The 22,648-nt window shown below is 34.9% G+C and overlaps 1 protein-coding gene across 1 annotated transcript; it reads left to right on the top strand.

Moving 5' to 3' along the window:
• Positions 1-1,180: 1,180 nt before the first annotated feature.
• LOC133570077 (multiple inositol polyphosphate phosphatase 1-like) lies at positions 1,181-21,287 on the top strand. Its single transcript, XM_061923134.1, has 5 exons — positions 1,181-1,804; positions 8,567-8,758; positions 8,817-8,914; positions 20,577-20,707; positions 20,774-21,287. The coding sequence occupies exons 1-5, from the start codon at positions 1,246-1,248 to the stop codon at positions 21,147-21,149; spliced, it is 1,356 nt and encodes a 451-aa protein (XP_061779118.1). The 5' UTR covers positions 1,181-1,245; the 3' UTR covers positions 21,150-21,287.
• The last annotated feature ends 1,361 nt before the right edge of the window (positions 21,288-22,648 follow it).

Here is a 22,648-nt window from a genome sequence, read left to right as displayed (position 1 = left end):
AAATACAGTCTATTATACAGCATTATTTACATGTGAATAATATAAATACAGTCTATTATACAGCATTATTTACATGTGAATAATATAAATACAGTCTATTATACAGCATTATTCACACGTGAATAATATAAATACAGTCTATTATACGGTATTATTCACATGTGAATAACATAAATACAGTGTAATATACCGCATAATCACATGTAAATAATATAAATACAGTCTATTATACCGCATTATTCACATGTGAATAATATAAATACAGTCTATTATACAGCATTATTCACATGTGAATAATATAAATACAGTTTATTATACCGCATTATTCACACGTGAATAAAATAAATACAGTCTATTATACCGCATTATTCACATGTGAATAATATAAATACAGTCTATTATTCAGCATTATTCACATGTGAATAATATAAATACAGTCTATTATACAGCATTATTCACATGTGAATAATATAAATACAGTCTATTATACAGCATTATTTACATGTGAATAATATAAATAGTTTATTATACAGCATTATTCACATGTGAATAATATAAATACAGTCTATTATACAGCATTATTCACACGTGAATAACATAAATACAGTCTATTATACAGCATTATTCACATGTGAATAATATAAATACAGTCTATTATACAGCATTATTCCCATGTGAATAATATAGTCTATTATACAGCATTATTCACATGTGAATAACATAAATACAGTCTATTATACAGCATTATTCACACGTGAATAACATAAATACAGTCTATTATACAGCATTATTTACATGTGAATAATATAAATAGTTTATTATACAGCATTATTCACATGTGAATAATATAAATACAGTCTATTATACAGCATTATTCACATGTGAATAATATAAATACCGTCTATTATACAGCATTATTCACATGTGAATAACATAAATACAGTCTATTATACAGCATTATTCACATGTGAATAATATAAATACAGTCTATTATACAGCATTATTCACACGTGAATAACATAAATACAGTCTATTATACAGCATAAGTGCAGCATGTTTGCACATCAAACTGTTGAATTTGTCCCAAAGTGTTGCAAAAGTTACTCTGACTAATCTCATTGCTCCACCGTTGAAGGCGGGGGTCCAAAGTTCACTTCATGATGTTACACAACCCTAAAGAAAGAAACACACACAAAAAAAAACGACTTAGTTTGACACACACACAGTTTGGGTCGAGCAGGAATCATGCAGGCGGGCTTGTGGAGGCTCCTCGGCGTCCACTTGATGTTCGCCGCCGTCATCAGCGCCCACCCGAGCGTACCGAGGATCGCTAAATACTTTGGCACCAAGGGACGCTACGAGGAAGTCAACCCCTACCTCTTGGATGACATCCTGGCCGTCAACGCCTCCGTCCTGCGCCCTCCGTCCCCAGCATGCCGCCCGCGCCACCTCACCGCCATCGTACGCCACGGCACCAGGTACCCCACCGGCCCCATATTCAAGGAGATGCAGAACATGTACCAGGCGGTGAAAGGGGCCTCCCCCGCCAAGGAGAGCTGGCTGCGGGACATCCAGACCCAGTGGGACATGTGGTACACGGAGGACATGGACGGGCGACTGGCCCCCAAAGGCGTGGACGACCACAAGCACCTGGCGGTCAGGCTGGCCAAGCTCTTCCCCTCCTTGCTGACGGAGGAGAACCTCAAGGGAGGCTTGGTGAGCTTCACCAGCAGCTCCAAGCACCGCTGCATCAACAGCACCCTGGCCTTCCGGGCGGGTCTCACAGAACTGTGGCATGTTGAAGGTAGGACTCATGTATCCATGTATTCATGAAATAGTCTGTTCCAGGGTTAAACACACCCCCATCATAAAACATTTTTAAGTAACAGTCTATACTAGTGACTACAGTATGCTCATCACTATTGACAAGTTTGCAGTGTAAAAAAATGAAAACATACAGTTTCAAGCCCTGTTCAATGTCCCACTAGTGGGAAAAGAAGCTCGTCGCCACCAAACAATAATCTATAAGTGCAGGGAAAAAAGTTAATAAAAAGAGTCCACCCAGCAGGCGCAAGACGTTGATACAAAGTTGATTATACGTACATGTCCTTTAAAACTGACTTTGAAACAACGTCGCAAAATAGTCGTATTTGTACATTGAGACGATGTTAATGTCTTACGTTGGATCCACGTTGTTGGTTGGGAAAATGACCAAATTTCAATGGTCAAATCAACGTCAGAACCCAACATTGATTAAACGTCGTCAAAAAGCATGTTGTTTCAATGTTGTGTTTGAGTTGTGGAGTATTGGTTGGAAAATGACCAAATTTCAATGGTCAAATCAACGTCACAACCTGATATTGATTAAACGTCGTCAAAAAGCATGTTGTTTCAACGTATTTGTGTTGTGGAATATTGGTTGTGAAATAACCAAATTTCAATGGTCAAATCAACTATAGAACCCAACATTGGTTAAAGGTCGTGAAAAAGCATGTTGTTTCAATGTTGTGTTTGTGTTGTAGAATAATGGCTGGGGAAATGACCACATTTCAATGGTCAAATCAACGTCACAACCTGACATTGATTAAACGTCGTCAAAAAGCATGTTGTTTCAACTTATTTGTGTTGTAGAATATTGGTTGGGAAATAACCAAATTTCAATGGTCAAATCAACGTCAGAACCCAACATTGATTAAACGTCGTCAAAAAGCATGTTGTTTCCACGTTATGTTTGAGTTGTGGAATATTGGTTGGGGAAATGACCACATTTCAATGGTCAAATCAACTTTAGAACCCAACATTGATTAAACGTCGTCAAAAAGCATGTTGTTTCAACTTATTTGTTTTGTAGAATATTGGTTGGGAAATAACCAAATTTCAATGGTTAAATCAACTATAGAACCCAACATTGGTTAAAGGTTGTCAAAAAGCATGTTGTTTCAACGTATTTGTGTTGTGGAATATTGGTTGGGAAATGACCATATTTCAATGGTCAAATCAACGTCAGAACCCAACATTGATTAAACGTCGTCAAAAAGCATGTTGTTTCAATGTTATGTTTGAGTTGTGGAGTATTGGTTGGGGAAATGACCACATTTCAATGTCAAATCAACGTCACAACCTGATATTGATTAAACGTCGTCAAAAAGCATGTTGTTTCAACGTTATGTTTGAATTGTGGAATATTGGTTGGGGAAATGACCACATTTCAATGGTCAAATCAACGTCAAACCTGATATTGATTCAACGTTGTCAAAAAAGCATGTTGTTTCAATGTTGTGTTTGAGTTGTCGAATATTGGTTGGGGAAATGACCACATTTCAATGGTCAAATCAACATTAGAACCCAACATTGATTAAACGTCATCAAAAAGCATGTTGTTTCAATGTTGTATTTGTGTCGTAGAATATTAGTTGGGAAATGACCAAATTTCAATGGTCAAATCAACGTCAGAACCCAACATTGATTAAACGTCGTCAAAAAGCATTTTGTTTCAATGTTATGTTTGAATTGTGGAATGTTGGTTGGGGAAATGACCACATTTCAATGTCAAATCAACGTCACAACCTGACATTGATTAAACGTAGTCAAAAAGCATGTTGTTTCAACGTATTTGTGTTGTGGAATATGGGTTGGGAAATGACCAAAATTCAATGGTCAAATCAACGTCACAACCCAACATTGATTAAACGTCATCAAAAAGCATGTTGTTTCAACGTTATGTTTGAATTGTGGAATATTGGTTGGGGAAATGGCCAAATTTCAATGGTCAAATCAACGTCAAACCTGATATTGATTAAACGTTGTCAAAAAGCATGTTGTTTCAATGTTGTGTTTGTGTTGTGGAATATTGGTTGGGGAAATGACCACATTTCAATGGTCAAATCAACGTCAGAACCCATCATTGATTAAACGTCGTCAAAAAGCATGTTGTTTCAATGTTATGTTTGAGTTGTGGAGTATTGGTTGGGAAATGACCAAATTTCAATGGTCAAATCAACGTCACAACCTGACATTGATTAAACGTCGTCAAAAAGCATGTTGTTTCAACGTATTTGTGTTGTGGAATATTGGTTGTGAAATAACCAAATGTCAATGGTCAAATCAACGTCAGAACCCAACATTGATTAAACGTTGTCAAAAAGCATGTTGTTTCAACGTTGTATTTGTGTCGTAGAATATTGGTTGGGAAATGACCAAATTTCAATGTCAAATCAACGTCAGAACCCAACATTGATTAAACGTTGACAAAAAGCATGTTGTTTCAACGTATTTGTGTTGTGGAATATTGGTTGGGAAATGACCAAATTTCAATGGTCAAATCAACGTCAGAACCCAACATTGATTAAACGTTGTCAAAAAGCATGTTGTTTCAATGTTGTGTTTGAGTTGTGGAGTATTGGTTGGGGAAATAACCACATTTCAATGGTCAAATCAACTATAGAACCCAACATTGGTTAAAGGTTGTCAAAAAGCATGTTGTTTCAATGTTATGCTTGAGTTGTGGAATATTGGTTGGGGAAATGACCAAATTTCAATGGTCAAATCAACGTCAGAACCCAACATTGATTAAACGTTGTCAAAAAGCATGTTGTTTCAATGTTATGTTTGAGTTCCTAAACGTCAGGACTTAATTCAACGTTGTTTCAATGGGGTGTGCCTGCTGGGTACCTTAAGTGTGTTGAAAGGTTCTAAACATATACATGAGTAAAAGTAGGTTAACCACCGTTAAACAACTTTGTTAACTAGTTCTTAACTCATAGAAAGTGTAAAAATAAGTTTACTACTGTGGAAAAAACAGTCTGCCTTAACTTTGTTAGTTAACCACTTTTACAGAAACACACTGTCTTAACTCATCTGCATTGTCACGCAGGTGTAAAAGGAAGCGAACCACTGTTAAAGCAGTCTACCAAAACCTTGTAAACAGGCTCTTGACTCATACAAGTGTAAACATAAGTTAACTAATGTTAAAAAAAATTATACTTTATCTTTGTTAACAGGTTTTTAACTCATTCAAGTGTAAAAATAAGTTAACTAATGTTAAAAAAATATATACTTTATCTTTGTAAAACTTTTTTTACTCATTCAAGTGTAAAAATAAGTTAACTAGTTTAAAAAAAACAGTCTACTTTATCTTTTTTAACAGGTTTTTAACTCATTCAAGAGTAAAAGTTAGTTAACTAATGTTAAAAAAAAACAGTCTACTTTATATTTGTTAACAGGTTTTTAACTTATTCAGGTTTAAAATAAGTTAATTCATGTTAAAAAAAACAACATTCTACTTTATCTTTGTAAACAGGTTTTTAACTCATTCAAGTGTAAAAAAAACAAAAAACTACTCTAACTTTGTTAACAGGTTCTTAACTCATACAAGTATAAAAATAAGTTAACTAATGTTAAAAAAAAACATTCTACTTTATCTTTTTTTAACAGGTTTTTAACTCATTCGAGTGTAAAAATTAGTTAACTAATATTACAAATTAGATATACTTTATCTTTTTTTAACAGGTTTTTAACTCATTCAGTTGTAAGATAAGTTAATTAATGTCAAAAAAATTCTACTTTGTCTTTTTTTAACAGGTTTTTAACTCATTCAAGTGTAAAAATAAGTTAACTAATGTTAAAAAAAATTATACTTTATCTTTGTAAAACAGTTGTTTTTTTTAACTCATTCAAGTGTAAAAATAAGTTAACTAATTTAAAAAAACGGTCTACTTTATCTTTTTTAACAGGTTTTTAACTCATTCAAGTGTAAAAAACAACAACACTTACTCTAACTTTGTTAACAGGTTCTTAACTCATACAAGTGTAAAAGTAAGTTAACTAATGTTAAAAAAAACATTCTACTTTATCTTTTTTGACATGGTTTTAACTCATTCAAGTGTAAAAATAAGTTAACTAAGGTTAAAAAGATATATACTTTATCTTTGTAAAACTGTTTTTTTTTAACTCATTCAAGTGTAAAAATAAGTTAATGTTAAAAAAAATATATACTTTATCTTTGTAAAACAGGTTTTTTTTTAACTCATTCAAGTGTAAAAATAAGTTAACTAATTTAAAAAAAACGGTCTACTTTATCTTTGTTAACAGGTTTTTAACTCATTCAAGTGTAAAAAACAACAACACTTACTCTAACTTTGTTAACAGGTTCTTAATTCATACAAGTGTAAAAGTAAGTTAACTAATGTTAAAAAAAACATTCTACTTGATCTTTTTTAACATGTTTTTAACTCATTCAAGTGTAAAAATAAGTTAACTAAGGTTAAAAAGATATATACTTTATCTTTGTAAAACTGTTTTTTTTTTTTAACTCATTCAAGTGTAAAAATAAGTTAATTAATGTTAAAAAAATATATACTTTATCTTTGTAAAACAGGTTTTTTTTAACTCATTCAAGTGTAAAAATAAGTTAACTAATTAAAAAAAACGGTCTACTTTATCTTTGTTAATAGGTTTTTAACTCATTCAAGTGTAAAAATAAGTTAACTAAGGTTAAAAATATATATACTTTATCTTTGTAAAACTGTTTTTTTTAACTCATTCAAGTGTAAAAATAACTTAACTAATGTTAAAAAAATATACTTTATCTTTGTAAAACAGGTTGTTTTTTTAACTCATTCAAGTGTAAAAATAAGTTAACTAATTTAAAATAAAAAACGGTCTACTTTATCTTTGTTAATAGGTTTTTAACTCATTTAAGTGTAAAAATTAGTTAACTAATATTAAAAAATATATATACTTTATCTTTTTTTAACAGGTTTTTAACTCATCCAGGTGTAAGATAAGTTAACTAATGTTAAAAAAAAACATTCTACTTTATCTTTTTTAACAGGTTTTTAACTCATTCAAGTGTAAAAATTAGTTAACTAATATTAAAAATTAGATATACTTTATCTTTTTTAACAGGTTCTTAACTCATACAAGTGTAAAAGTAAGTTAACTAATGTTAAAAAAAACATTCTACTTTATCTTTTTTAACAGGTTTTTAACTCATTCAAGTGTAAAAATAAGTTAACTAAGGTTAAAAATATATATACTTTATCTTTGTAAAACTGTTTTTTTAACTCATTCAAGTGTAAAAATAACTAATGTTAAAAAAATATATATATACTTTATCTTTGTAAAACAGGTTGTTTTTTTTAACTCATTCAAGTGTAAAAATAAGTTAACTAATTTAAAATAAAAAACGGTCTACTTTATCTTTGTTAATAGGTTTTTAACTCATTTAAGTGTAAAAATGAGTTAACTAATGTTAAAAAATGCATATACTTGATCTTTTTTAACAGATTTTTAACTCATTCAAGTGTAAAAATAAGTTAACTAAGGTAAAAAAATATATATACTTTATCTTTGTAAAACTGTTTTTTTTAACTCATTCAAGTGTAAAAATAAGTTAACAAATGTTAAAAAAATATATACTTTATCTTTGTAAAACAGGTTGTTTTTTTAACTCATTCAAGTGTAAAAATAAGTTAACTAATTTTTTTTTTAAAAACGGTCTACTTTATCTTTGTTAATAGGTTTTTAACTCATTCAAGTGTAAAAATGAGTTAACTAATGTTAAAAAATACATATACTTTATCTTTTTTAACAGATTTGTAACTCATTCAAGTGTAAAAATAAGTTAACTAAGGTAAAAAAATATATATACTTTATCTTTGTAAAACTGTTTTTTTTAACTCATTCAAGTGTAAAAAATAAGTTAACCAATGTTAAAAATATATATATACTTTATCTTTATAAAACAGGTTGGTTTTTTTAACTCATTCAAGTGTAAAAATAAGTTAACTAATTTTTTTTTTTTTAAACGGTCTACTTTATCTTTGTTAATAGGTTTTTAACTCATTCAAGTGTAAAAATGAGTTAACTAATGTTAAAAAATACACATACTTGATCTTTTTTAATAGATTTTTAACTCATTCAAGTGTAAAAATAAGTTAACTAAGGTAAAAAAATATATATACTTTATCTTTGTAAAACTGTTTTTTTTTAACTCATTCAAGTGTAAAAATAAGTTAACCAATGTTAAAAAAAATATATACTTTATCTTTGTAAAACAGGTTGTTTTTTTAACTCATTCAAGTGTAAAAATAAGTTAACTAATTTTTTTTTTAAAAACGGTCTACTTTATCTTTGTTAATAGGTTTTTAACTCATTCAAGTGTAAAAATGAGTTAACTAATGTTAAAAAATACATATACTTTATCTTTTTTAACAGGTTTTTAACTCATTCAGGTGTAAGATAAGTTAACTAATGTTAAAAAAAACATTCTACTTTATCTTTTTTAACAGGATTTTAACTCATTCAAGTGTAAAAAAAATAAAAAAATTAAAAAAACGTACCCTAACTTTGTTAACAGGATTTTAACTCATTCAAGTGTAAAACAATAAAAAAAAAAAAAAAACGTACTCTAACTTTGTTAACAGGATTTTAACTAATTTAAGTGTAAAAATAAGTTAACCACCTTTAGCAGTAAAACTAGGAAACCACGAAACAGTGTTTGAACTCAGTGTTTGTCGACTAAAGTGTAAAAAGAAGTGAAGCTAAGTATCTCCCCTGCAACTAGACCAGTTCTACCCCGCTGTGAACGACGCACTGATGAAACATTTCCAGAACTGCCCCAAGTTCCTGGAGGAGGTGGTAAAGAACCCCTCAGCCCTGACAGAGGTGGACAAGTTCAAAGAGGGACCAGAGATGAAGAAGGTCCGGGAGAAGATAGCAGACCAACTCCGAGTCCCTCATGAGAACATCACGGCAGGTCAGTGCTGTATTTTAAGACGTTTAGTGAAGCCTAATGATGTCATTTTGAACCACAGACATGGCCGACGGTGCATTTAACCTTTGTGCCTACGAGCTGGCCATCAAGACCCTCAACTCCCCCTGGTGTCTGCTCTTTACCCAGGACGACGCTCAGGTATGGCAGTGCAGAACAGCCCTCGTGTATAGAGGATCTTTGACCAATATTTTTGTAGTATGTTACTAAGAACAACAGTATCCTGTTATATACAGGATCTTTGACCAATAGTTTTGTATTACATTCCTAAGAACAGTAGTATCCTGTTATATACAGGATCTTTGACCAATATATTTGTAGTACTTTCCTAAGAACAACAGTATCCTGGTATATACAGGATCTTTGACAAATATATTTGGAGTTGTTTCCTAAGAACAACAGTATCCTGTTATATACAGGATCTTTGACCAATATTTGTAGTATGTTACTAAGAACAACAGAATCCTATTATATACATGCTCTTTGACCAATAATTTGGATTACATTCCTAAGAACAGTAGTATCCTGTTATATGCAGGACCTTTGACCAATATTTTTGTAGTACATTCTTAAGAACAGTATCCTGTTATATACAGGATATTTGACCAATAGTTTTGTATTACATTCCTAAGAACAGTAGTATCCTGTTATATACAGGATCTTTGACCAATATATTTGTAGTACTTTCCTAAAAACAACAGTATCCTGGTATATACAGGATCTTTGACAAATATATTTGGAGTTCTTTCCTAAGAACAACAGTATCCTGTTATATACAGGATCTTTGACCAATATTTGTAGTATGTTACTAAGAACAACAGTATCCTATTATATACATGCTCTTTGACCAATAGTTTTGTATCACATTCCTAAGAACAGTAGTATCCTGTTATATACAGGATCTTTGACCAATATTTTTGTAGTACGTTCCTAAGAACAACAGTATCCTGTTATATTCACGATCTTTGACCAATGTTTTGTATTACATTCCTAAGAACAGTAGTATCCTGTTATATACAGGACCTTTGACCAATATTTTTGTAGTACATTCTTAAGAACAGTATCCTGTTATATACAGGATCTTTGACCAATATTTGTAGTATGTTACTAAGAACAACAGTATCCTATTATATACAGGATCTTTGACCAATAGTTTTGTATTGCATTCCTAAGAACAGTAGTATCCTGTTATATACAGGATCTTTGACCAATATTTTTGTAGTACATTCATAAGAACAACAGTATCCTGTTATATACAGGATCTTTGACCAAAATTTGTAGTATGTTACTAAGAACAACAGTATCCTATTATATACAGGATTTTGACCAATAGTTTTGTATTGCATTCCTAAGAACAGTAGTATCCTGTTATATACAGGATCTTTGACCAACATATTTGTAGTACTTTCCTAAGAACAACAGTATCCTGCTATATACAGGATCATTGACAATTATATTTGGAGTTCTTTCCTAAGAACAATAGTATCCTGTTATATACAGGATCTTTGACCAATATTTGTAGTATGTTACTAAGAACAACAGTATCCTATTATATACAGGATCTTTGACCAATAGTTTTGTATTGCATTCCTAAGAACAGTAGTATCCTGTTATATACAGGATCTTTGACCAATATTTTTGTAGTACGTTCCTAAGAACAACAGTATCCTGTTATATACAGGATCTTTGACCAATGTTTTGTATTGCATTCCTAAGAACAGTAGTATCCTGTTATATACAGGACCTTTGACCAATATTTTTGTAGTACATTCTTAAGAACAGTATCCTGTTATATACAGGATCTTTGACCAATGTTTGTAGTATGTTACTAAGAACAACAGTATCCTATTATATACAGGATCTTTGACCAATAGTTTTGTATTGCATTCCTAAGAACAGTAGTATCCTGTTATGTACAGGATCTTTGACCAATATTTTTGTAGTACATTCCTAAGAACAACAGTATCCTGTTATATACAGGATCTTTGACCAATATTTGTAGTACGTTACTAAGAACAGCAGTATCCTGTTATATACAGGATCTTTGACCAATGTTTTGTAGAATGTTCCTAAGAACAGCAGTATCCTGGTATATACAGGATCTTTAAACAATGTTTTGTAGTACGTTCCTAAGAACAACAGTATCCTGTTATATACAGGATCTTTGACCAATGTTTTGTATTACATTCCTAAGAACAGCAGTATCTCGTTTTATACAAGATCTTTGACCAATAGCTTTGTAGTACGTTACTAAGAACAACAGTCTCTAGTTATACAAAGGATCTTTGGCCAATGTTTTTGTAGTACGTTCCTAAGAACAACAGTCTTCTGTTATACACAGGATCTTTGATCAATGTTTTTGTAGTACGTTACAAGGAGCAACAGTTTCCTGTTATATACAGGATCTTTGACAAATATATGTGTAGTTCTTTCCTAAGAACAGTATCCTGATATATACAGGATCTTTGACCAATATTTGTAGTATGTTACTAAGAACAACAGTATCCTATTATATACATGCTCTTTGACCAATTGTTTTGTATTACATTCCTAAGAACAGTAGTATCCTGTTATATACAGGATCTTTGACCAATATTTTTGTAGTACGTTCCTAAGAACAACAGTATCCTGTTATATACAGGATCTTTGACCAATGTTTTGTATTACATTCCTAAGAACAGTAGTATCCTGTTATATACAGGACCTTTGACCAATGTTTTTGTAGTACATTCTTAAGAACAGTATCCTGTTATATACAGGATCTTCGACCAATATTTGTAGTATGTTACTAAGAACAACAGTATCCTATTATATACAGGATCTTTGACCAATAGTTTTGTATTGCATTCCTAAGAACAGTAGTATCCTGTTATATACAGGATCTTTGACCAATATTTTTGTAGTACATTCCTAAGAACAACAGTATCCTGTTATATACAGGATCTTTGACCAATATTTGTAGTATGTTACTAAGAACAACAGTATCCTATTATATACAGGATCTTTGACCAATAGTTTTGTATTGCATTCCTAAGAACAGTAGTATCCTGTTATATACAGGATCTTTGACCAACATATTTGTAGTACTTTCCTAAGAACAACAGTATCCTGTTATATACAGGATCATTGACAATTATATTTGGAGTTCTTTCCTAAGAACAACAGTATCCTGTTATATACAGGATCTTTGACCAATATTTGTAGTATGTTACTAAGAACAACAGTATCCTATTATATACATGCTCTTTGACCAATAGTTTTGTATCACATTCCTAAGAACAGTAGTATCCTGTAATATACAGGATCTTTGACCAATATTTTTGTAGTACGTTCCTAAGAACAACAGTATCCTGTTATATACAGGATCTTTGACCAATGTTTTGTATTGCATTCCTAAGAACAGTAGTATCCTGTTATATACAGGACCTTTGACCAATATTTTTGTAGTACATTCTTAAGAACAGTATCCTGTTATATACAGAATCTTTGACCAATATTTGTAGTATGTTACTAAGAACAACAGTATCCTATTATATACAGGATCTTTGACCAATAGTTTTGTATTGCATTCCTAAGAACAGTAGTATCCTGTTATATACAGGATCTTTGACCAATATTTTTGTAGTACATTCCTAAGAACAACAGTATCCTGTTATATACAGGATCCTTGACCAATATTTTTGTAGTACGTTCCTAAGAACAACAGTATCCTGTTATATACAGGATCTTTGACCAATGTTTTGTATTACATTCCTAAGAACAGTAGTATCCTGTTATATACAGGACCTTTGACCAATATTTTTGTAGTACATTCTTAAGAACAGTATCCTGTTATATACAGGATCTTTGACCAATATTTGTAGTATGTTACTAAGAACAACAGTATCCTATTATATACAGGATCTTTGACCAATAGTTTTGTATTGCATTCCTAAGAACAGTAGTATCCTGTTATATACAGGATCTTTGACCAATATTTTTGTAGTACATTCATAAGAACAACAGTATCCTGTTATATACAGGATCTTTGACCAATATTTGTAGTATGTTACTAAGAACAACAGTATCCTATTATATACAGGATCTTTGACCAATAGTTTTGTATTGCATTCCTAAGAACAGTAGTATCCTGTTATATACAGGATTTTGACCAATATTTGTAGTATGTTACTAAGAACAACAGTCTCCTGTTATATACAGGATCTTTGACAAATATATTTGGAGTTCTTTCCTAAGAACAACAGTATCCTGTTATATACAGGATCTTTGAGCAATATTTGTAGTATGTTACTAAGAACAACAGTATCCTATTATATACAGGATCTTTGACCAATAGTTTTGTATTGCATTCCTAAGAACAGTAGTATCCTGTTATATACAGGATCTTTGACCAATGTTTTTGTAGTACTTTCCTAAGAACAACAGTATCCTGTTATATACAGGATCTTTGACAAATATATTTGGAGTTCTTTCCTAAGAACAACAGCATCCTGTTATATACAGGATCTTTGACCAATATTTGTAGTATGTTACTAAGAACAACAGTATCCTGTTATATACAGGATCTTTGACCAATAGTTTTGTATTACATTCCTAAGAACAGTAGTATCCTGTTATATACAGGATCTTTGACCAATATTTTTGTAGTACGTTCCTAAGAACAACAGTATCCTGTTATATACAGGATCTTTGACCAATGTTTTGTATTACATTCCTAAGAACAGTAGTATCCTGTTATATACAGGACCTTTGACCAATATTTTTGTAGTACATTCTTAAGAACAGTATCCTGTTATATACAGGATCTTTGACCAATATTTGTAGTATGTTACTAAGAACAACAGTATCCTATTATATACAGGATCTTTGACCAATAGTTTTGTATTGCATTCCTAAGAACAGTAGTATCCTGTTATATACAGGATCTTTGACCAATATTTTTGTAGTACATTCCTAAGAACAACAGTATCCTGTTATATACAGGATCTTTGACCAATATTTGTAGTATGTTACTAAGAACAACAGTATCCTATTATATACAGGATCTTTGACCAATAGTTTTGTATTGCATTCCTAAGAACAGTAGTATCCTGTTATATACAGGATTTTGACCAATATTTGTAGTATGTTACTAAGAACAACAGTCTCCTGTTATATACAGGATCTTTGACAAATATATTTGGAGTTCTTTCCTAAGAACAACAGTATCCTGTTATATACAGGATCTTTGACCAATATTTGTAGTATGTTACTAAGAACAACAGTATCCTATTATATACATGCTCTTTGACCAATAGTTTTGTATCACATTCCTAAGAACAGTAGTATCCTGTTATATACAGGATCTTTGACCAATATTTTTGTAGTACGTTCCTAAGAACAACAGTATCCTGTTATATACAGGATCTTTGACCAATGTTTTGTATTGCATTCCTAAGAACAGTAGTATCCTGTTATATACAGGACCTTTGACCAATATTTTTGTAGTACATTCTTAAGAACAGTATCCTGTTATATACAGGATCTTTGACCAATATTTGTAGTATGTTACTAAGAACAACAGTATCCTATTATATACATGCTCTTTGACCAATAGTTTTGTATTACATTCCTAAGAACAGTAGTATCCTGTTATATACAGGATCTTTGACCAATATTTTTGTAGTACGTTCCTAAGAACAACAGTATCCTGTTATATACAGGATCTTTGACCAATGTTTTGTATTGCATTCCTAAGAACAGTAGTATCCTTTTATATACAGGACCTTTGACCAATATTTTTGTAGTACATTCTTAAGAACAGTATCCTGTTATATACAGGATCTTTGACCAATATTTGTAGTATGTTACTAAGAACAACAGTATCCTATTATATACAGGATCTTTGACCAATAGTTTTGTATTGCATTCCTAAGAACAGTAGTATCCTGTTATATACAGGATCTTTGACCAACATATTTGTAGTACTTTCCTAAGAACAACAGTATCCTGTTATATACAGGATCATTGACAATTATATTTGGAGTTCTTTCCTAAGAACAACAGTATCCTGTTATATACAGGATCTTTGACCAATATTTGTAGTATGTTACTAAGAACAACAGTATCCTATTATATACATGCTCTTTGACCAATAGTTTTGTATCACATTCCTAAGAACAGTAGTATCCTGTAATATACAGGATCTTTGACCAATATTTTTGTAGTACGTTCCTAAGAACAACAGTATCCTGTTATATACAGGATCTTTGACCAATGTTTTGTATTGCATTCCTAAGAACAGTAGTATCCTGTTATATACAGGACCGTTGACCAATATTTTTGTAGTACATTCTTAAGAACAGTATCCTGTTATATACAGAATCTTTGACCAATATTTGTAGTATGTTACTAAGAACAACAGTATCCTATTATATACAGGATCTTTGACCAATAGTTTTGTATTGCATTCCTAAGAACAGTAGTATCCTGTTATTTACAGGATCTTTGACCAATATTTTTGTAGTACATTCCTAAGAACAACAGTATCCTGTTATATACAGGATTTTTGACCAATATTTGTAGTATGTTACTAAGAACAACAGTCTCCTGTTATATACAGGATCTTTGACCAATGTTTTTGTAGTACGTTACTAAGAACAGCAGTATCCTGCTATATACAGGATCTTTGACCAATGTTTTGCAGTACGTTCCTAAGAGCAGCAGTATCCTGATTTACACAGGATCTTTGACCAATATTATGTAGTACGTTCCTAAGAACAGCAGTATCCTGGTTTATACAGGATCTTTGACCAATAGCTTTGTAGTACGTTACTAAGAACAACAGTCTCTAGTTATATACAGGATCATTGACCAATATTTGTAGTATGTTACTAAGAATAACAGTCTCCTGTTATATACAGGATCTTTGACCAATATTTTTTATAGTACATTATTAAGAACAACAGTCTCCAGTTATATACAGGTTCTTTGACCAATGATTTTGTACTACGTTCCTAAGAACAGCAGTATCTCGTTTTATACAAGATCTTTGACCAATAGCTTGGTAGTATGTTACTAAGAACAACAGTCTCTAGTTATAAACAGGATCTTTGACCAATGTTTTTGTAGTATGTTCCTAAGAACAACAGTCTTCTGTTATATATGGGATCTTTGACCAATATTTGTGGTACATTCCTAAGAACAGCAGTATCCTGGTATATACCGGATCTTTGACCAACGTTTTTGTAGTGTGTTCCTAAGAACAGCAGTATCCTGTTATATACAGGATCTTTGACCACTGTTTTGTAGTACGTTCCTAGGAACAACAGTATCCTGTTATATACAGGATTTTTGACCAATATTTGTAGTATGTTACTAAGAACAACAGTCTCCTGTTATATACAGGATCTTTGACCAATGTTTTTGTAGTACGTTACTAAGAACAGCAGTATCCTGTTATATACAGGATCTTTGACCAATGTTTTGTAGTACGTTCCTAAGAGCAGCAGTATCCTGATTTACACAGGATCTTTGACCACTGTTTTGTAGTACGTTCCTAAGAACAGCAGTGTCCTGTTATATACAAGATCTTTGACCAATAGCTTTGTAGTACGTTACTAAGAACAACAGTCTCTAGTTATATACAGGATCATTGACCAATATTTTTAGTATGTTACTAAGAATAACAGTCTCCTGTTATATACAGGATCTTTGACCAATATTTTTTATAGTACATTATTAAGAACAACAGTCTCCAGTTATATACAGGTTCTTTGACCAATGATTTTGTACTACGTTCCTAAGAACAGCAGTATCTCGTTTTATACAAGATCTTTGACCAATGGCTTGGCAGTATGTTACTAAGAACAACAGTCTCTAGTTATATACAGGATCTTTGACCAATGTTTTTGTAGTATGTTCCTAAGAACAATAGTCTTCTGTTATATACGGGATCTTTGACCAATAGCTTTGTAGTATGTTACTAAGAACAACAGTCTCTAGTTATATACCGGATCTTTGACCAATGTTTTTGTAGTATGTTCCTAAGAACAATAGTCTTCTGTTATATACGGGATCTTTGACCAATAGCTTTGTAGTATGTTACTAAGAACAACAGTCTCTAGTTATATACAGGATCTTTGACTAATGTTTTTGTAATACGTTCCTAAGAACAACAGTCTCCTGTTTTATGCAGGATCTTTGACCAATATTTGTGGTACATTCCTAAGAACAGCAGTATCCTGTTATATACCGGATCTTTGACCAACGTTTTTGTAGTGTGTTCTTAAGAACAGCAGTATCCTGTTATATACAGGATCTTTGACCAATAGTTTACTATACATACAACACCCCTATTTCTCTCAAATATTGTTACAAATGTGTCTAAATCTGTGTTAGTGAGCATTTCTTCCTTGCTAAGATAATCCATCTCACCTCACAGGTGTGGCCTATCAAGATGCTGATTAAACAGGCATAGAGTTGATCAGGTTGTCGATTGTGGTCTGTGGAATGTTGCTCCACTCCTCTTCAACGGCTGTGCCAAGTTGCTAGTTTTCAAGTTTGCAGGAGTGGTGTACAGATCCTTGCAACATGGGGCCGTGCGGGTGTGGGTGTGGCACAGCAACGGGACTCAGGATCTTGTCACGGTATCTCAGAGCATTCAAAAGGCCATCAATAAAATGCACTTGCGTTTGTTGTACATAATTTACTGTACCTCTGCCCACACCATAACCCCAACCCCCACCCTGATCTCCTGAAATTTCAGTAAAACATGATAATATTCCTATTCTGTCTTGGTGGTCCTTCTTACTCAGCATATATGTCATCGAAAGAACTTGGGAGTGACCAATAACTTAGATTCCCTGGGGGGAAGAGCTGGTCGACGCAACATTATGCAAACCAATTGTTGCAGCAGCTGTCCGGGTGGATGTGGAGGTTCTGGGCTGGTGTGGTTACACGTGGTTGTGAGGCCGGTTGGATGTACTGCCAAATTCTCCGAAACACATTTGGAGACGGCTTATGGTAAAGAAATGAACATTTAATTCACGGGCAAAAGCTCTGGTGGACATTCCCGCAGTCAGCACGCTAATTGCACACCCTCTCAAAACTCATCTGTGACATTTTGCTGTGTGATAAAACTGCACATTTCAGAATGGCCTATTAATACACCTGTGCAGTAATCATGCGTCTTGATATGCCACACCTGTGAGGTGGGATGGGATTATTTTTAGCAAAGAAGAAATGCTCACTAACACAGATTTAGACACATTTGTGAACAATATTTGAGAGGATTAGGTTTTGTGTGGCCCATATCACACCAACTCTGGCAAAAAAAAAAAAATTAGCATGCTAACATGTTCAAGTTAGCATGCTAACCGTTAGCATGTGTCAAGGACCAGGTTATCTGACTGAGGTGCACGGCTGCAAAATTGGCAAAAAAAAAAGTTAGCATGCTAACATGTTTGAATTAGCATGCTAACAGTTAGCATGTGTCAAGTATTTAGTTATCTGACTCTAAGGTGCACGACTGCGAAATTGGCAAAAAAAAAAAAAAGTTAGCATGCTAACATACCCTACTAACCCACCAGTGCCTCCATGGAAATGCCCCCCTCTACCTCAAAGAACTACTCACCCCCAAAACCTCCACACGACACCTCCGCTCCGGACAGGCTAACCTCCTCCAACCTTCGAGGACAAAGCTACGAACTATGGGAGACCAGGCTTTCTGCTCCACCGCTCCCAGTTTGTGGAACGCTCTCCCTGACCACCTGAGGGCACCACAGACTGTGGATGCTTTTAAAAAAGGCTTAAAACCCCTTATTTAAAAAAAAAAAAAAAAAGCCTTTTTATAGATATATGCATACTAGTTCTAGCTATTGGGCTGTTCTAGTTTTTATTTTTAATTATTTTTATTATTATTATTATTTTTAATATACTGTAGCACTTTGAGGTTGTTTGGTCAATGTAAAGTGCTTTTTTACAAATAAAATCTATTATTATTATTATTATAGTAAAAGCTTCAAGTCATGAAAAATAAGAGAAAAAACAAAAGTGTTTATATTTTTGTTCAGTGTATATAGAGGATCTTTGACTATTGCGCTTTCCCCCAAAAGAGCAGAAGCCTGCTATTAAATAGAAGATCTTCGACAGGCACTTATTCCTCCTCATTCCTAAAAACAGCACTGTTATTTTTGTCATATTGAGGATTTTTGACACGTGTTTGAACTAAATCCTAAAGCCGTGCACCTTAAGAGTCAGATAACCTGGTACTTGACACATGCTAACGGTTAGAATGCTAACTTGAACATGTTAGCATGCTAACTTTTTTTTTTGGCCAATTTTGCAGCCGTGCATCTCAGTCAGATAACCTGGTACTTGACACATGCTAACGGTTAGCATGCTAACTTGAACATGTTATCATGCTAACTTTTTTTTTTTTTTTGCCAATTTCTCAGCCGTGCACTTTAGTCAGATAACTTAATACTTGACACATGCTAACTGTTAGCATGCTAACTCGAACATGTTAGCATGCTAACTTTTTCTTTTAGCCAATTTTGTAGCCATGCATCTCAGTCAGATAACCTGGTACTTGACACATGCTAACGGTTAGCATGCTAACTTGAACATGTTAGCATGCTAACTTTTTTTTTTTTTTTTTGCCAATTTCGCAGTCGTGCACCTTAGAGTCAGATAACTTAATACTTGACACATGCTAACTGTTAGCATGCTAACTCGAGCATGTTAGCATGCTAACTTTTTTTTTAGCCAATTTTGTAGCCGTGCACCTCAGTCAGATAACCTAGTACTTGACACATGCTAACGGTTAGCATGCTAACTATTTCTTTGCCAATTTTGCAGCCGTGCACCTCAGTCAGATAACCTGGTACTTGACACATGCTAACGGTTAGCATGCTAACTTGAACATGTTAGCATGCTAACTTTTTTTTGTGCCAATTTTGCAGCCGTGCACCTTAGAGTCAGATAACTTAATACTTGACACATGCTAACTGTTAGCATGCTAACTTTTTTTTGCCAATTTTGCAGCCGTGCACCTTAGAGTCAGATAACTTAATACTTGACACATGCTAATGGTTAGCATGCTAATTTGAACATGCTAGCATGCTAACTTTTTTTATTTTTTGCCAATTTCGCAGCCGTGCACCTCAGTCAGATAACCTGGTACTTGACACATGCTAACGGCTAGCATGCTAACTCGAACATGTTAGCATGCTAAAAAAAATTTTAGCCAATTTTGCAGCCGTGCACCTTAGAGTCAGATAACTTAATACTTGACACATGCTAACGGTTAGCATGCTAACTTGAACATGTTAGCATGCTAAGTTTTTTTGTTTTTTTTGCCAATTTCTCAGCCGTGCACCTTAGTCAGATAACTTAATACTTGACACATGTTAATGGTTAGCATGCTAATTTGAACATGTTAGCATGCTAACTTTTTTATTTTTTGCCAATTTCGCAGCCGTGCACTATAGAGTCAGATAACTTAATACTTGACACATGCTAACTGTTAGCATGCTAACTCAAACATGTTAGCATGCTAACTTTTTTTTTGCCAATTTTGCAGCCGTGCACCTTAGAGTCAGATAACTTAATACTTGACACATGCTAATGATTAGCATGCTAATTTGAACATGTTAGCATGCTAACTTTTATTTATTTTTTACCAATTTCGCAGCCATGCACCTCAGTCAGATAACCTGGTACTTGACACATGCTAACTGTGCCGGTCGACTCGTGTGAACCCCGCGGTGCAACGGGACGGGGCGAGGGTCAAGCTTTGATCACTTTTTTCCCCCTCTACCAGGTTGTGGAGTACGCCAACGACCTTCGGCAGTTCTGGAAGAGAGGATACGGTTACGATATCAACAGAAAGTCCAGCTGCATTCTTTTCCATGATGTGTTCAGTCGGCTGGACAAAGCGGCCGCTGAGATCAAGTGAGTAAAGAGATTGTTTTTGCTTATTCAGCACATTTTGACCTCCTTCATTCGTACGGTTTTTAGGGCCGACCGGCAAGTGAGCGAAGCTGTGACCGTCCAGGTTGGCCACGGCGAGACCCTCCTGCCGCTCTACACCCTCCTGGGCTTCTTCAAGGACGACAACGCCCCCACGTCCTCCAACTACGCCACGCAAGCGGGACGTTCCTTCCGCACCAGCGAGGTGCTGCCCTACACCGCCAACCTGCTGCTGGTTCTGTACCGGTGCGGGCCGGACGAGCTGCGCTTGCAGGCGCTGGTCAACGAGAGACCCGCGGTCTTCCCGGGCTTGGCGGAGCACGCGCCGCTCTACGGGGACGTCAAGGAACGCTACCAGGAGCTGATCCACGGCTGTGATCACGAGACCGAGTGCGAGCTCTTCACCAGGACGGACGCCTTATGAACGTATTCAACTGACATGTTCTTGAATGTCACAGCCTTATTTCAAAATGACACATTTTAACTTTGATCTATGGTTTTCTTCATATTGCAAATCTATTAAAAATGAAGGCAAATAAAAAAAATCACATGTACAAAATCAGCCTTCCCGGTAAAGTCTATTCAGGTGTACTGGAGAGGAGGCTACGCCGGATAGTCGAACCTCGGATTCAGGAGGAACAGTGTGGTTTTCGTCCTGGTCGTGGAATTGTGGACCAGCTCTATACTCTCGGCAGGGTCCTTGAGGGTGCATGGGAGTTTGCCCAACCAGTCTACATGTGCTTTGTGGACTTGGAGAAGGCATTCGACCGTGTCCCTCGGGAAGTCCTGTGTGGATTGCTCAGAGAGTATGGGGTATCGGACTGTCTGATTGTGGCGGTCCGCTCCCTGTGTGATCAGTGTCAGAGCTTGGTCCGCATTGCCGGCAGTAAGTCGGACACGTTTCCAGTGAGGGTTGGACTCCGCCAAGGCTGCCCTTTGTCACCGATTCCGTTCATAACTTTTATGGACAGAATTTCTAGGCGCAGTCAAGGCGTTGAGGGGATCCGGTTTGGCTGCAGGATTAGGTCTCTGCTTTTTGCAGATGATGTGGTCCTAATGGCTTCATCTGACCAGGATCTTCAGCTCTCACTGGATCGGTTCGCAGCCGAGTGCGAAGCGACTGGGATGAGAATCAGCACCTCCAAGTCCGAGTCCATGGTTCTCGCCCGGAAAAGGGTGGAGTGCCATCTCCGGGTTAGGGAGGAAATCTTGCCCCAAGTGGAGGAGTTCAAGTACCTCGGAGTCTTGTTCACAAGTGAGGGAAGAGTGGATGGTGAGATCGACAGGCGACGTCTTCAGTAATGCGGACGCTGTATCGATCCGTTGTGGTGAAGAAGGAGCTGAGCCGGAAGGCAAAGCTCTCAATTTACCGGTCGATCTACGGTCCCATCCTCACCTATGGTCATGAGCTTTGGGTTATGACCGAAGATCACAGGTACAAGCGGCCCAAATGAGTTGCCTCCGCCGGGTGGCGGGTCTCTCCCTTAGAGATAGGGTGAGAAGCTCTGCCATCCGGGAGGAGCTCAAAATAAAGCCGCTGCTCCTCCACATCGAGAGGAGCCAGATGAGGTTCAGGATGCCACCCGAACGCCTCCCTAGGGAGCTGTTTAGGGTACGTCCGAACCGGTAGGAGGCCACGGGGAAGACCCAGGACACGTTGGGTAGACTATGTCTCCCGGCTGGCCTGGGAACGCCTCGGGATCCCCCGGGAAGAGCTGGACAAAGTAGCTGGGGAGAGGAAAGTCTGGGCTTCCCTGCTTAGGCTGCTGCCCCCGCGACCCGACCTCGGATAAGCGGAAGAAGATGGATGAATGGATGGCACATGTACATAAGTATTCACAGCCTTTGCTCAATACTTTGTTGATACAAACTCGGCACACATATCTTTGGGCAGTTTCGCTCATTCCTCTTTGCGGCACCTCG

The sequence above is a fragment of the Nerophis lumbriciformis genome, linkage group LG02, assembly GCF_033978685.3.
Source record: "Nerophis lumbriciformis linkage group LG02, RoL_Nlum_v2.1, whole genome shotgun sequence".
In the NCBI taxonomy this organism is placed as follows: domain Eukaryota; kingdom Metazoa; phylum Chordata; class Actinopteri; order Syngnathiformes; family Syngnathidae; genus Nerophis; species Nerophis lumbriciformis.
Note: the sequence above shows the minus strand (reverse complement) of the source record. Positions and strands in the feature narration are given on the sequence as shown.

Excerpts from the sequence above, each read along its gene's own strand:
- LOC133570077 (XM_061923134.1), top strand. The coding sequence starts at position 1,246 with ATGCAGGCGGGCTTGTGGAGGCTCCTCGGCGTCCACTTGATGTTCGCC. Across the intron at positions 8,759-8,816 it reads TCATGAGAACATCACGGCAG|ACATGGCCGACGGTGCATTT; the intron begins GTCAGTGCTGTA and ends TTTGAACCACAG. Across the intron at positions 8,915-20,576 it reads TTACCCAGGACGACGCTCAG|GTTGTGGAGTACGCCAACGA; the intron begins GTATGGCAGTGC and ends CCCCTCTACCAG.